Source organism: Mchenga conophoros, linkage group LG22, assembly GCF_057382185.1.
Source record: "Mchenga conophoros isolate Kocher_MC1m ecotype Shallow Benthic linkage group LG22, M_conophoros_male_GT1.1, whole genome shotgun sequence".
NCBI classification, from domain to species: Eukaryota; Metazoa; Chordata; class Actinopteri; order Cichliformes; family Cichlidae; genus Mchenga; species Mchenga conophoros.
Window position 1 is genome coordinate 20,451,220 of NC_140546.1, and position 15,705 is coordinate 20,466,924.

Consider the following 15,705-nt stretch of genomic DNA (forward strand, 5'->3'; position numbering starts at 1 on the left):
GTCCTAAATGCATTGTGTGACTTAGAGTAAAAATGTAACAGGTTGAAGGAGCACCCCTCAGATCTGCAGGATGCTTTGCACTGTGCACAACTCCCCATGTGCATGGGTAAATAAAGATATTTGTTTATATTTGTTAAAGCTGTAGGGAGCTCAGTTCTCACACTCATGTAGGCATCAACCTGATAATGAAGACACAATGCGAGCATTATATTTAGGCCAGGTCATTTAATTGAATGAAATCTTCAGCTGATACAGGCGACATCAAGCCTTAGTGTTCTCCTGAATGTAAAAGTAATAGAAAAAAAACCTCTATTTGCATAGCTCTGTCTCACTCTTGCACACACACGCACACACTTGCACACGAATTCCTAAACCGCGCCAGACATCCAGAGAAGACCGAAACAAGCAAAGGAACAAACAGTAGACCAAAAACGAGTGAAGGAATGGAGGTTTCAGACCTGACAGCTGGAGGGTGACTGAATGATTTTAACGGCTGAAAACACAGAAGGTGGGCTGACATTTAAAAGTGAAACAGTGGGAGGTGTTGAATGTAAATAAAGGAAATAAAACCCTATTATTTTTCACTTTTAAAAACAGCGGCAGCTCTGAGTAAGAACCTTTCTTCCATCACAGTGTATCACAGTTAATTATGAATAACTCGGTGCTCCTGTCAAGACAGTTTGGACAAACTGAGTAGAAAATAAGAAAATAAAAGTCTGTAAAGTCAAAAGAGTTTTTAATCTAGATGAAGTGGAACTAGGCACTTGTTTGTTCTCTCACACAGGAGTGCTTTTATACCCTTTGATGAGAAAGGAGGTTAAAAAATTCATTCATTTCCATCGTAGTCCTCAAATTACATGATTTTTTTCTAAATCCTACATACTCGTTATTTCTTCTCAGACTCAATTGGCACTTCATGGACGAGACATCCTTTAACTCTATCATCTAAGTCCACAAAATCTCTGTCAGCCCATTTCCCCCTCCACACTTTAAACATACAAACCCATCTGCAGCTACTCTACCACCCACAAATTTACTATCAGTCCCCATTTCCCCAACTATCTGACCCTTTGCCTTATACCCTCGCGCTATAAAGCACGTCATAGCTCGTCGTGGGCAGCAGCCTCATCGGCTTTAAGTTTGAACTCTGCCTCTGTGATCTTTCCGTCACCGTTGCGGTCCTGGTTGGAGAACATGTTGTCAATGATGCGGTAAGGATCAAAGCCAGGAGCCAGGCGACCTTTACCCTCAGTCACCTGCCGCATGATGTAGTCAGTGAACTGTGCAAACAAAAAGGGGATGGTAAATTAATGGTGATGGTTAAGAGAAAATCTTGATAAGAGCAACTTGACATACCTCAGAGGGCTCCACCTCTTTGTCGGTGTTTTTGTCCATCTCAGAGAAGAGGTCTGGAGACACCTCGTCGTTCCAGATGAACATGTAGCCTTCGGGAAGTCCTTCCTCCATGTCAACCAGCTCGATGTCAAACACCAGCACGGCACTGCCTGGAACTTCACCAGCTGGACGCACAAATAAAAGCTCAATAAATCACTGTGACTCGTTCCAGACATCCGCTGAAAAGAGAGAACTATCTCTACTGCTCACTGGGTGCTTTAACCTCAAGTTATAAAATTATAAAATGGAGTTTACAGTCATTGTGTGCTCAATGAACTATTTGACAAATGTGGAAATATGGTTATCCTTTTAGTTAAATGAGGAGAACTGATGCTACTCTCATGTTAAATCCATCCATCCTCTCTCCTACTCTCCTCCTGCTTATCTGGGCAGGCCCGGCAGTACCAGAAAGACCCTCGTGTGTCGCCCACCACCCACAGGAGGAGCTATAGGGGTTCAGTGCATTTCCCAAATCTGCTGATAAGTGGATTTTCATCCCTGACCAGGCTAGACAGCAAAACTAAGTAAATACTTACAATAATTTTATTTTATGACTGGAAACTGAAAGAAACCTTTCATGTGTTGCACCACTAGAAAGGTGCACGCAGTAAAAATGTGTGTTTCATTTTAAATGAAATGAAACACACATTTAGTTTAAAATGAAACACACACATTCTGAGTGTGAGTGTGCGGGCGTGTGTGCGTGACTCACTGACTCCCCTCTCCCCATAGCCCAGATGAGGAGGAATAACAAGGTGTCTTCTCTCTCCCACACACATGTCCATGAGTCCATCCTCCATCCCCGGGACCACCTGGTTTGCTCCCAGGACTATGTTGTATGTCTTCCCATAATTATACCTGAAACAGATAAACATATAAAACAGCTGCATATTAGTCGCCGTGCTAAAGGAAGCATGTCCATCATTTCTGTCTACACACATGAGATCTGTTTTTCTTATTTATTCTTGTTTAAGAATAAGTAAAAGTTTCAACTTGTAAACATAATGTGTATTTCCTTAATTTCAGCAGGCCAGAGGATCACGGTGTGGGTTTGAATCCACAGCATTAAGAAGACTTTTGCAAATTATAATCTGCTGCTAGGATGACTCACAATTGTGGATTCAAACAACCATTAAACAGTGAGGAGACATGACCCTGCAGACCTCATTGCTGGGGATCGTTACTATATAAAGAGCTCACAGCTCAGACAAAGAGCTCACCATTCAAGAGATCCTACTTATGTTATCTTTGTGATAGCTGGACACTAAACCAGGAGTTTAAAGTGGCTGTGAGGAATAAAAAGGGGGAAAAAAGGAAATTCACATGTAGAGCGACAGTTTTCTTTTTCAAATGCATAACGTGAACAAAGTGGCGCTTTCACCACCACCTATGCGCACTTGAATGCACATCTGTAAGAGGAAACTTGCTAAAAGGTCTGTTTGAAGGCTGAAATCCGACACACCCCCTCTTCAGTCTGCCTGAAGCTGTTTCTATGCAAAAAAGCACAAATCATCACACATCTCTGCTTTGGTCTCATCTGTCCAAACAAAATCTTCTCCTGAAGTCTTGTCGTTTGCTCTGATGCAACTTTGCGAACCTCTTTAGAAAGAAGAGGCTTTCTCCTGACAGCTAACTGTACTCTTATTTACCATGCTAACTGAGTCTGAGATGTAGCTCTTGAGCTTTACATGGTCTGATCTTGCTGTGGCTTTGTGGCTTTGCTCCAGACCAGCAAGCTGGACATTGGGGAAACTGTTACAGAGTCATGTTTACCATGAATAATCTTGTAGGCTACATATTATAGCTACATTATGAAGCTTTTGTGCATATAACACATGTTTTTGGTCAGGATGGTGACGAAAAAATCAGAGAATGACTCGTCTCTGTGTTTAAGTGAGGACTCAGGGAAGCTTGGTTCTGTTGTGGTGGATCTACGTGCTTATTGGTTGACATCTGGTGGATGCCTCCGCTTTTTATTCACTGATTCTGCACTTTTGTAGAATTTCAATAAATTGTTTTCAGTGAGTTCTGCTCTCCTCTAATGGCCCTTTTTATGTTTTACTTTTAAACAGAATTTTAAAAACTGAATCGACAGTTGCTTAAAAATGACTTGAATCTCACCTCCAATTTTTAACCTAGCAACAGCTTTACTAACCTGCTATCAACCCACTACATGTGACCTCTGTCATAGTTCCTATCATGCCATCTATTGCTGCCCTCTTAATTACAGGAAACATTTTAATTATGTTAAACTGTTGCTCGACTTACGTCTGTATGAGATCAGTTGATTATGATGTACTTGCAAGAAGACTGCTGTTGAAAAGAAAACTGACCCTGAAACGGGGCTGAGTCGGAGCTAATAAAGATAAGATTGTATGCCTCGGCATGATGGCACATGTATGGAAAATTCCACAATTTTGAAAGGCTAATTGTGTAACTTAGGATGTGACTCCAGCTATAATGGCATCCGTGAGCTGTAAGTTTTAGTCTTAATCTGTACCCTCTGACTTCTTGCTGCAAGTAAAACTTGAGAGACTCTGTGATCACTGCTTAAAGTTTTTAAATCAAATTTTTAAAATTATCTGAATGTTGATGATGCTCTGGTCCTGATTTCACAGCTATAACACGCTTTACCTGATCTCTTAAGAATTATTAACCGGTTCTCTAATATATCAGGATGTAGAGTAAATTGGCCAAAATCCGAAGCACTCCCTCTGCCCCAAAACCTTGTTCCAGCCGGGGATTTCAGCTGGCCTCAGACATGGTTCACTGTGTGTCGTCCCTCCCCCCACTAAGCTCTCAACCCCCCATTCTTTCGCTCCTGCAGGTGGTCTGGAAGAAGGTGGCCTTGCTATTAAATTTTAACTCCCACCTTTACGCTGACGCCTCCATTTAGGTCAATCCCAACTCTGCACTAATAAGTCTCAGTTTCTCTGTTACCTTTTTTTTTTTTTGCTCTCCCAGAAGAGTCCAACAGAGCTTTACTTACGTGGAGTCGATGGATGTGCCGTCCATCAGAGAGGCATTGTAGTGGTATTTAACAAAGTCTCCCTTCTTAGTTTGCTTGTCACACTCTTCTGGCTTGAAAGTGGCGGTGATCTCAGTGTTATCCGAGGGGTTGTGGAAGTCGATGATGTGGACGTCGAACACCAGCACTGCTGAGCCTGGGATCTTTGTGCCTGAGAGAGAGAGAGAGATGTGGAAAGGGGAAAAAATGAGTTGAATCTACCTGTGATTTCAGTCAAAACAAGAATCCAGAATTTCTTTTTAATTTATTGAATCTTGAGTGGAAAGCGTGCACATTTGTACAAAGACGTTCTCAAAAACGAACGTTTATGTCTCGTCGCTACAGCAGACCTTCTGTTTTCTCTACCACAAGAAGAACGCATGATAAATGGCACAACAAGCACTTCTGATCTCATGGCTCATGACTCTTATGATCTTTCTCTCACTGAGCCAATGAATCTGAGCATTACACATACGCACCTGTGCCCTCCTCTCCGTAACCGAGATGCGGGGGGATGGTGATGGTGCGTCTCTCCCCAATGCAGACTCCGATCAGGCCCTCATCCATGCCGGCGATCACGTAGCCTCGACCCACGTATGTGTCGTAGGTACGATTACGAGAGTAGCTGAGGAAAAGAAAATATTAGGAAAATAATTTTGAAGGTAAAAACAGTTTGTTTTTTACCCTCATATAATAAAGTTAGTCATAGCTTAAGCTTGAGTTTCAGATGCACGCCGATATGGAGGAGGTAAAAACACCGCAACACATTGCAAAAGTCAGTTTTCCTTTATAGACACAGGGTAATGAACAAAGAGATAAACACACACAAAAAACATCTATCTAGCAGATAATCAAACCAGGGACTTAATTTCCTCCTTTGTGATATGCCCTCTACCCAGTCTGCTGTCGGATCACACCAGTGTCACCCAAATTTTGTAAGTTTTGCTCTCTTAGTTCAGACTTGTACACACACGGGCAACAATGCACACTTCTCTCTCTAATGGATAAGACAGATAACAGATAACACTTGATCTGACATGTTTTGTGATTGTCTTTAGAAATATGACGCGTTATTATCACAGTTCCTCTTTAATCCCTGCTATCCATGTTTACATTTTGTACTGGTTATAGTCTAAGAAGCTTGGAAAGAAAGCCACTGGACTTCTTTAAGTTTCTTGAAGAAGTTTCACCTCTCATCTGAGAAACTTCTTCATTTGCAAAACAAACCGGTAGAGGGTCCCAGGTATTTAAACCCTAGCGGGGGTTGTCCCTTAAAGGAGTTGTTGACCCATTAATCATGAGTCAAGGTGTGAAAACGGCATGGGTCAATAACAGGAGAGGTTTTGTGTGAAACCATTGTGAGGCCTTGCACCATCCTGTGACTCATTGAGATGCAAGATGTGAGTGGAGATTGAGGCACCAGCATTGTAGGTGGCAGACAGTCGGGCGCCCTAAGCTCCTGAGACTACCATGACCGGGATGACTACGAATCTACACACGTCAGGTTACAGTGTTAAATTCTGTGTATAAATAGTTTTTTATACTCTATTATTGTGGTTATCGGGTCGCCTTGACATTTGCAGCAGACATAGGAGGTTGTTTTGGAAAGATTATTTTTGTTTTATGTTTACGATTAGCCATTGAGGAGGAATCATGATTGATGTGTTTTGAATACGGTGATGTCTTCAAAACTGAACCAGAAAGTGCATAAAAGCAGCTCATTATACCGCTATATAGGCCACATTATGCCTTTGATTAAAGATTGTGAAATCATCATATTGTTTTAGGTTGCATTACACTCCAGATCTACAAGAAGGTGAGAAAACATTAGATTTATTAGACTGTTTTATGATGCATTACACTGCTGAGTTACAAGAAATGCTGTTTGTGTAGAATCATGACCTTCCTTTTTCAGATTACAAAGAGAACACAGCATACTGGGTAGAGGTTTTCTGCCCCATCTCATCAGGAAGAGATAAAACAGGAAGCCAAGGCCATCACTTAGGCGCCGTAAGATAGAAAGAATGTGAGGGTTTAGGCTTCATGACCCTGGAGGGGGGAGGGGAAGAAGCTATGTGTAACTGTCACACACTTCAAGACACCCTCCTGTGGAAAGTGTTGTATGGAATAAAGAGATTGTTGATTGAGCATTAAACACTCAGTGTTGTTCTTCCTTCAGCCCAAAGATCAAAGAATTGGGGTATTTAACAGCACCTAGTTATTTAACTGATCTCCTTGACCTGTATAACCCCAAGAGAGCACTAAGATCTTCTAGCCAACTGCTCTTAGTGCAACCAAGGTCTCGTTGAAAAGCCAGAGGTGACCGTGCCTTTGCTGTTGCCGCTCCTAGACTCTGGAATAATCTCCCAGTTGATGTCCGTACATCTGAATCTATTCAATTGTTTAAATCGTGCCTAAAAACTTACCTGTGTAATTTAGCCTTTGAAGCAAATTAGTTTGACTTTCTTCCGGCTTGCACTCCATACCATCTTATTGTAATTGTTCAATTTGTCCCTTGTTTCTCCCCACATTGCGGTACTATTGTGAAGCTCTATGATGTACACTGGTCTTTTAAATGTGCTAAAGAAATAAATGTGATTTGATTTAATTAAAACTCGTAGTTTTTGAGTTTTGCAGATTTTAATTTTTTAAAATATATTTTTGATTCACGTAGACCTAAGGGGGAGACGATATTTCAGCACACTGTATATGCAAATATGGTTATGCTGAAAATAAACAGTCTAATAGAGGCAGATGTTAGTCCTTATTAACTCACGATTTGGATGACTGAATTCAGGAGTGACTCATTACCCGCTTATTGGTTTCCTGCATTTAGGGTGTAAATGTAATTCCTACACACAAATAAATACTAAACAAGCTAAAAAAAAATGCTGCTGCATCTAAAATCAACTCTCCCTTGTTTTGAAAGAAGCTCCTAAAGGGAATGTTCTCATTCAACATCTGCAAAACCTCCAAGAACCGCAGAGCCTCTCTCTGAAGATGCTGAATGTTTATGTGCATTACCTTAGACTGAGGTTAAATGAACAATACCAGATTTACTGGCTTTATTGTGATGGACACAGTGTGCTAGCTGCTAGCTGTGTGGAATAAGGATAAAGACACTTAGCTGTGAGACTACCCAGACGTTAAAATCCAACGTCAGCTCATTTGGTGATGATGCATTCAACAGCAGGAAACGATCTTACCCTCAAAACCACTGGGCGTAAGCTGCAACCAACAGCGTGCATTTGTTTGTACATTTGTTTGTTTACCTTGAATAACTCTGCGTCATATGACGCAGATACCAAAGAAATGCACACAGTGCAAATCAGCTATGAGTGCAAATGTGTTTCTTTTTTCCTTTTTTCTTGCATTCACTGGCAATATTTCGTGGTACATTTCGTGTTATTTCTTTGTGGCACAGATTCAACAAGTTGTTGGGCGCATGTACTTGACCTGATAGATGAAATGATGATGATAAATGATGAAATCTTATCTTATTACATATGACATCTTTCTTCAGAAAACTAAACCACACCTTTCTTGCGTTTTGTTTTGATTTTTCAAATCAAATTAGTTTCTGACTGTATCTCTTATTTGTGTCCTTTGTGGTTCTAAATTTAGCATACAAGCAATGCCGCTCTAAATCAGGCTTTTTCAAATCCACAAGAAATACCACAAGAAGAGAGATTTTAAACTTAAAACAGTTACACTATTATGTGACACAGATGTGCAGGAAGTTTCTACTTGAAGTTTAAGTTTCGATTCCTCTTTGTGTCTCCAGAGAAATGCTGCCACCGTGAGGCTACTTGAGAAACAGCGGGCAATAAACGGTTTTTATTTAGGAACCACGAGAACAAGTTTCCCTCTATGATGAATACATACCTAGAATCGAAAAATGTCCCATCCAGAAGGCTGCCGTTGTAGTGGTAACGCACAAAGTCTCCAGAAACACTCTTCCTCGTGCAGGACTCGGGCACCACTTGGTTAGTCACTGTGATCCCGTCTCTGGGATTGTGGAGGTCCAAGAGGACAACATCAAACACCAGGGAAGCCTGTCCTGGGATGTCACTGCCTGAGGAGAGAAGAAGATGACGAAGAAGCTAAACTCTTTATTTTTCTGGGCTCAGGTTGCTATTCCCAAACTTTCAGCAAATCAGATCACGATAATGTGATGTGAAGATGAGAGCACGGGAGCCTTAGTAATAATGTTTGTGCTTGTTAATGATAGAGTGTGAGTAAGCGGGTTTTCTTACCCTTAAACACAACCAGTTTCAGTTGAACTTGTTAATAACTCACATACACAAAGGTGTTGTGAATCATTCCATCTTAATTTCCTCCAGCAGGTAGTCACATAACCGTGCTGCGCAATGGATGAAGGATAAACTTCCTATTACTTAACTTATTTTACCTGCATGCTGTCACGGTCCCCGTGTCTCTCTGGTTGGCCCACGCTGGCTACAGGTTTTGTTGTTGTTCGTTTTAGTTTTTTGTCTCTCCTCCTCCTCTCTGCCTGGGTGGAGCTCATTACGGGCTCTCACTCTTGGCCCACGCACCCCTGTGGATGGTGTCCACCTGCGGCTGATCTGGCTGATTTCCCCAGCTGCTATTTAAGGCAGTGGCAGAGAGCAGCTCACCGCTGGAACGTCGAACCACCTGAGTTCGTGCTCGCGGCATATTCAAAGAAGAATCGCTTACACGTGTTTTATGTTGTGGAACTAACCTTGACCTTCTGTCTGTAGATTCTGGACCGAATCACCGGACCTGTCCAAGTGGGGCAGTGTGTGGAGTGTTGGAGCGAGTGCGGCTGAAGAGGAGTGCGTGTGTGCGGAGGAGCGGTGGCGGTGACTGAGTGGAAGAGGAAGCGTGTGTGTGGATCCCCCCCCCCCCCCCCCCCCTTCTCTCCCTGGAGCCCTGGACCCCCTCCCAACTCACTGTACATATATTTTGCACTAAGGTGATCCCTATTGTAAATAAATCCCCTTTTTGTTTCCTTGAAAGAACTGTCTGCGCGTGGGTCCGTTCAGTAGCCATGACACATGCAGCTGTTTTTCTTCAGTTTATAGTGTTTTTTTTATTAATGCAATTTCCACTACCTTTAAACAGTGTCAGTCTTACTTTTACTGTCTACTTTTCTTTCTTTTTATCACTCTTGTAAAGCGGTAGAAAGTATAAATACAAATGCTCAGTTACTGTACTTAAGTTGAATTTTTCAGGTATCTGTACTTTAGTTACGAAGTTATTTTTCTGGCTGCTTTGTACTTTTACTCCATACGTTTTCACACAAATATATTTGTGTATACTTAGATTTTCAAAACAGGCTCATTACCTTTAGTTAAAGACATTTGAGGGGAGTTATTGTTATTTTATATCACAGTGGGCCTTCAAAGCGTTAATTCGATATGAGCCTAAACAGTAATACACGAAAACTAATCCTAATCAGTATCAGTCACCGGGGTTATTGCACATAAATGGATGAAAGAGGCAAAACGATATCGTTTATGCATAATATATACCACCAGTGGGTTAAAGTTGGTTTTTTGTTTGTTTTTGTTTGTTTGTTTTGAACAAGTGTGACTGTTCACAAGTTTTGTGGTAAGTTTTTCGTGGTACTTCAGCATCTAGCTAGCCCTACAGAAGAGGAGGGAGGACAAAGGGAGTAATGTTTTTTTAAAGGTCAGCTCTTTTCACATCTAACATTTATATCCACAAAGTTTGTCAGACTAACTAAACATATACAATTTCTATTCCCATTTTATAATGTCATTTTGTTAAATTAATATTTTATTATATTAATATACCACAAGGTTCCACAAGGTGCAGAAAAGTCCTCTAAAAAAATAACTTTTTACATAATTACTTTGAGTACATTTCTGAGCCTGTACTTTTTTACTTTTACTTGAGTAAAGAAGTTAAATCAGTACTTTAACTTTGATCAGAGTACTTCTAAACCCTAGTACTTCTACTTAAGTACCTAATATCTGTACTTTTGCCGCCTCTGCACTCTCTCATACTATAAGGTCATTGTGTGGCACGTTTACTTAAAGTGTCTTGTTTATTGTAGATCTATCTAAACTCAGCCTAGTGTGATTAACAGGATACATATTGGATGGTATTAGTGCAGCTGCTTCTTTTCACCTAAATTCTAGTGTTTGTAGTAAAACTTGAAGAAACTGGAAATCCATCCGTCTATTTTCTTGACTGCTTATCCCAGCTGTCGTAGAGCAGGAGACGGGGTACGCCATAGACAGGTCGTCAGTCTGACAGAAGACTTTAAGGAACTAATCACATCAAAACTCACCATCTCCATTCTCTCCATATCCAAGTGATGGGGGCATAGTGATGATGCGCCTCTCTCCAACACACATTCCCAGAAGACCCTGATCCATACCGGCGATCAGCCAGCCGATCCCGACGTAAGTGTCATAGGTCCTCATGCGGGTGTGACTGCAGCAGAGAGTGGCGAAAACAGGCTGTAAGTGTGCAGGTGGATTGATGCATGAATGACAGCTTGTACGAGACAAACCTGGAATCAAAGAGGGTCCCGTCCAGCAGCGTGCCGTTATAGTGGTAGCGGATGTAGTCAGACACTTCCACCTTTCTGGAGCAGACGGAGGGCGTGTGGTAAGTGTTTGTCTGGACGCCATCCTCGGGGTTCCACACATCGAGGAGCAGGACGTCAAAGTGGAGGATGGAGTCAGGAGGGATGATGTCACCTGTGGAGGAGAGGACGGCAGGTGATTCTTAAACTCTGCAGTGGGATATCTGGATTAAATAAACAATCGATTCTGGTTTTTCTGATGAGCTTTTACAGGAAATCCTGATATTGTTCAGTTTTAAGTGTTTTAACCTTCCTTTTGATTTGATTTCTTTCCTGTAGCTGAAATTTTTAGTTAAGTTAAACTGGACATTCACATCGTGGATGCGTGACCAACAAATCTGCAGCAGCTTTGTGACGTTATCATGTCAATATGGACCAAAGTCTCTCGGAAATGTTTCCAGCACATGGTTGAATTTATGCCTCAAAACATTTAGGCAGCTCTGGCGCCACAAGATGGTCCAACCTAGTACTAGCAACGTGTACCTAATAAATTGACTGGTGAGTGTATATAATACAGTGGGGCAAAAAAGTATTTAGTCAGCCACCGATTGTGCAAGTTCCCCCACCTAAAATGATGACAGAGGTCAGTAATTTGCACCAGAGGTACACTTCAACTGTGAGAGACAGAATGTGAAAAAAAAAATCCATGAATTCACATGGTAGGATTTGTAAAGAATTTATTCGTAAATTAGGGTGGAAAATAAGTATTTGGTCACCTCAAACAAGGAAAATCTCTGGCTCTCACAGACCTGTAACGTCTTCTGTAAGAAGCTTTTCTGTCCCCCACTCGTTACCTGTATGAATGGCACCTGTTTGAACTGATCATCTGTATAAAAGACACCTGTCCACAGCCTCAAACAGTCAGACTCCAAACTCCGCCATGGCCAAGACCAAAGAGCTTTCGAAGGACACCAGGAAAAGTATTGTAGACCTGCACCAGACTGGGAAGAGTGAATCTACAATAGGCAAGCAGCTTGGTGTGAAAAAAATCAACTGTGGGAGCAATCATCAGAAAATGGAAGACATACAAGACCACTGATAATCTCCCTCGATCTGGGGCTCCACGCAAGATCTCATCCCGTGGGGTCAAAATGATCATGAGAACGGTGAGCAAAGATCCCAGAACCACACGGGGGGACCTGGTGAATGACCTGCAGAGAGCTGGGACCAAAGTAACAAAGGTCACCATCAGTAACACACTACAACGGCAGGGAATCAAATCCCGCAGTGCCAGACGTGTTCCGCTGCTGAAGCCAGTGCATGTCCAGGCCCGTCTGAAGTTTGCCAGAGAGCACATGGATGATACAGCAGAGGATTGGGAGAATGTCATGTGGTCAGATGAAACCAAAGTAGAACTTTTTGGTATAAACTCAACTCGTTGTGTTTGGAGGAAGAAGAATACTGAGTTGCATCCCAAGAACACCATACCTACTGTGAAGCATGGGGGTGGAAACATCATGCTATGGGGCTGTTTTTCTGCCAAGGGGACAGGACGACTGATCCGTGTTAAGGACAGAATGAATGGGGCCATGTATCGTGAGATTTTGAGCCAAAACCTCCTTCCATCAGTGAGAACTTTGAAGATGAAACGAGGCTGGGTCTTCCAACATGACAATGATCCAAAACACACCGCCCGGGCAACAAAGGAGTGGCTCCGTAAGAAGCATTTGAAAGTCCTGGAGTGGCCTAGCCAGTCTCCAGACCTCAACCCCATAGAAAATCTGTGGCGGGAGTTGAAAGTCCGTGTTGCTCGGCGACAGCCCCAAAACATCACTGCTCTCGAGAAGATCTGCATGGAGGAATGGGCCAAAATACCAGCTACTGTGTGTGCAAACCTGGTAAAGACCTATAGTAAACATTTGACCTCTGTTATTGCCAACAAAGGTTATGTTACAAAGTATTGAGTTGTATTTTGTTATTGACCAAATACTTATTTTCCACCCTGATTTACGAATAAATTCTTTACAAATCCTACCATGTGGATTCATGGATTTTTTTTTTTTCACATTCTGTCTCTCACAGTTGAAGTGTACCTCTGGTGCAAATTACTGACCTCTGTCATCATTTTAGGTGGGGGAACTTGCACAATCGGTGGCTGACTAAATACTTTTTTGCCCCACTGTATGTGTGTAAATGTGATTGTTCTCTGCACGTTATAAACTGCAGGTATAAACTGTTTCTCTGGAGTCTCTGCTTCACTTCTCTGTGGAAGCCGGAAACAAAAATCTAGTTTTTGTCACCCATAACTCAAAATTTCGTGTTATTATCTAAAAGTTTTGACGTAATAGCTCAATATTTCAAGTCATTTTTTCATGAGTTTGAGTTAGTAAGTTGAGATTTTGAGATATGAATGGCAAAAATGTGTTTTGTTTTGTTTTTCAGTAGCAGAAATAGGCTTCTTCAAATATTCTTCTACTGTTTCACAGAAGCTTTGTGAGCAGACAGAAGATATGGATGTAAAGTGAAGAAAGCGAAGGTAAGGGGACGGGAGGAGGAGATGGAGGGCCTGAGTGTGTGGTAGCCATTGTGATTTTACTACTGATGAGTTGGCAGTCTCTTCTGGCAAAATTTTCCCTCTACCACTTCAGAGTGCTCCGTCTATCTCAGCGCTCTGTTTTCTTTTTCCTTGTTTGATCCCTCTAAAACAGGCAGCGGTAGAGGACACAGCCTCAGCCTTTACCTGTCTACACATGCCCGCTCTTTCTCTCTCTTTCCCATTAGATAATGGGATAGAAATATTTCATGCTCTTTCTCAAATATACACACCTCTCTCTTCTTGTAAACATAGCTTCACATCCTGTGACTCCCACAATATATGCATTTTCTCACACAAACACACTGATTTCTGAACAACGGCCCAGGTTTTTTTCATTTCCACACATACACTAATGACGTGACAGTGTATCTGCTTGCAGCTGATGCAGAAACATTCACAGCTGAAAATCCACAGCGGCTTCCTCTGGTCTGCTTCCTGGTCTGTGATGCCCCTCTGACATCATTCAACATGGATGCTTAGGGGCAGCCCACTTCCTCTTTGCTTCCACTGACTTCAACAGAACAAAAGTCAGAGCATTCATCAAAGACTGTAACTTCTCCGCCTTGTGCTCCTGCAAATATCCCACCAAGATCTCTCTTTGTTATGATTAGCTTTGCCAGAGATATATTTATAGTAACTACAGAGGGATAAACACCAGTCTGTGCCCTAACGTCCCAGAGTTTGGCACAGAAGTTTTGTTCTCATTCCAAACAATCAGTCATATAGGACAGCAATGTGCTGATATGAGTTTGGCACACATTCAGACATACGCACCGTAGCCTTGTTTTCCGTAGGCGAGTTGAGGTGGGATCTTCACCAGTCTTCTCTCGTTGACACACATTCCCACGAGAGCTTTGTCCATCCCTTCAATCAACTGCTTCTTGCCAACAAAGACATTGTACGTGCTGCCACGGTCATAACTAAAACATGCACAAAAACAGACTGTCAGGGAATTATCTATGAGGATGTTGCTGTGTAACATGAATCGTTTTATTCCCTGGCTTTAATCACATTTCCTTTGAGGCAATGACTTCAGGTTTTTAAAGTGACTGCCTTTCTTTTTCATATTTCAACATCTTAACAGCCTTTTATTTCTAAAGATTTAACATAAAGACTCTTGTGCAAAAATGTAAGTCTATTTCTCACTAAAACTGGGCCACGGTGTTATCTTAATCTGCAGAGTGCATCATAGTTTATGCTGTAATCAATTGTGCAGTAAATCAAATGTGACAGTGTATGTGGGGCTTTGGGTGTCTGCCCAGCTGACCACTGTGCAAGACATTTTCACTGTCAGTGGTTTGCAAAGTGGAGTTCGGGGGACTTTAAAGGTCGTGGAAGAAGCATCTGCATAAAACAAAAACTAGTTTAACTGACCCTGTGCTAACTTGCATATGACAAATAAAACTGAAAACTGAAACTAAATTATCTCTCAGATCGGGGTCCTGTGTAATCCCTGTTACCGTCTGTTTTCCAGACGACACAAAAACAGTTTTGGACCCTGAGATTAAGCACCAGAGCTCAGGCTGTCTGGTTGCCTGCGTGGCTCACAGGGGCGAACCACTAAACGCGCACTTTTACGCATCGCGCACGCTGCTCGGACCGTGCAGCCGGTCTTCTAAACGCAAAGGTGCTAAAGTGAGAGGGAAATAATGCAGATGTGAGACACTCACCTGGAGTCGAACTTGTTGCCGTCTGGAAACGTGCCGATGTAGTGATACCTGACAAAATCTCCCACTTTGACCGCGCGCACACACTGCTCTGGCACGGAGGTTTTCTCAATGAGGATGTCGTCTAACGGTACCGGAGGAGCGTTGCAGGCGGCGAACGTCACCAGAACCGAGAGATACAACACCCCTTGCGCGCACTTGATCATTGTGACCGAGGAGAACGATTTGAGACGATGGAGGTAACTGTGGGTACGGCCTGCCTGTGTGCCCGCTGACTCCCTGTCCCCCGGTGCTTTGATTTCCTCTACTCCGATTTGGACACAAGTCCTGCTTCTGGTTCCAGCATAGGATTGATCACGTGTCAAGCCAGAGAAAAAGCCGCACTACATCCGGTTTGAATATTACAAGTAAAACTTTGACTATTCGTCTAAATGTGACGCATTGTTAATAAAACCCAAATACAAGAGGTTGAAACGTGTGGTCCAATATCTCTGTGCCA

General features: G+C 42.3%; 1 protein-coding gene across 1 annotated transcript; it reads right to left on the minus strand.

The window, feature by feature from the left end:
- Positions 1 to 205: 205 nt before the first annotated feature.
- On the minus strand, positions 206 to 15,559 carry fkbp9 (FKBP prolyl isomerase 9). The gene is made up of 10 exons (XM_085262851.1): positions 15,210 to 15,559; positions 14,314 to 14,459; positions 10,929 to 11,118; positions 10,704 to 10,849; positions 8,288 to 8,477; positions 4,882 to 5,027; positions 4,385 to 4,574; positions 2,108 to 2,253; positions 1,357 to 1,520; positions 206 to 1,280 (listed from the first exon to the last, which is right to left on the minus strand). Exons 1-10 carry the CDS (start codon positions 15,410 to 15,412, stop codon positions 1,101 to 1,103), a joined length of 1,701 nt encoding a protein of 566 aa, XP_085118977.1. The 5' UTR covers positions 15,413 to 15,559; the 3' UTR covers positions 206 to 1,100.
- Between the last annotated feature and the right edge of the window lie 146 nt (positions 15,560 to 15,705).

Bases quoted from the DNA above. Each gene is read 5' to 3' on its own strand.
- fkbp9 (XM_085262851.1), bottom strand. From the start codon at position 15,412: ATGATCAAGTGCGCGCAAGGGGTGTTGTATCTCTCGGTTCTGGTGACG. The intron at 8,478-10,703 runs GTGAGTTTTGAT...TTCTCTCCTCAG, and splicing joins ATATGGAGAGAATGGAGATG to GCAGTGACATCCCAGGACAG. The intron at 4,575-4,881 runs GTGCGTATGTGT...TCTCTCTCTCAG, and splicing joins TTACGGAGAGGAGGGCACAG to GCACAAAGATCCCAGGCTCA.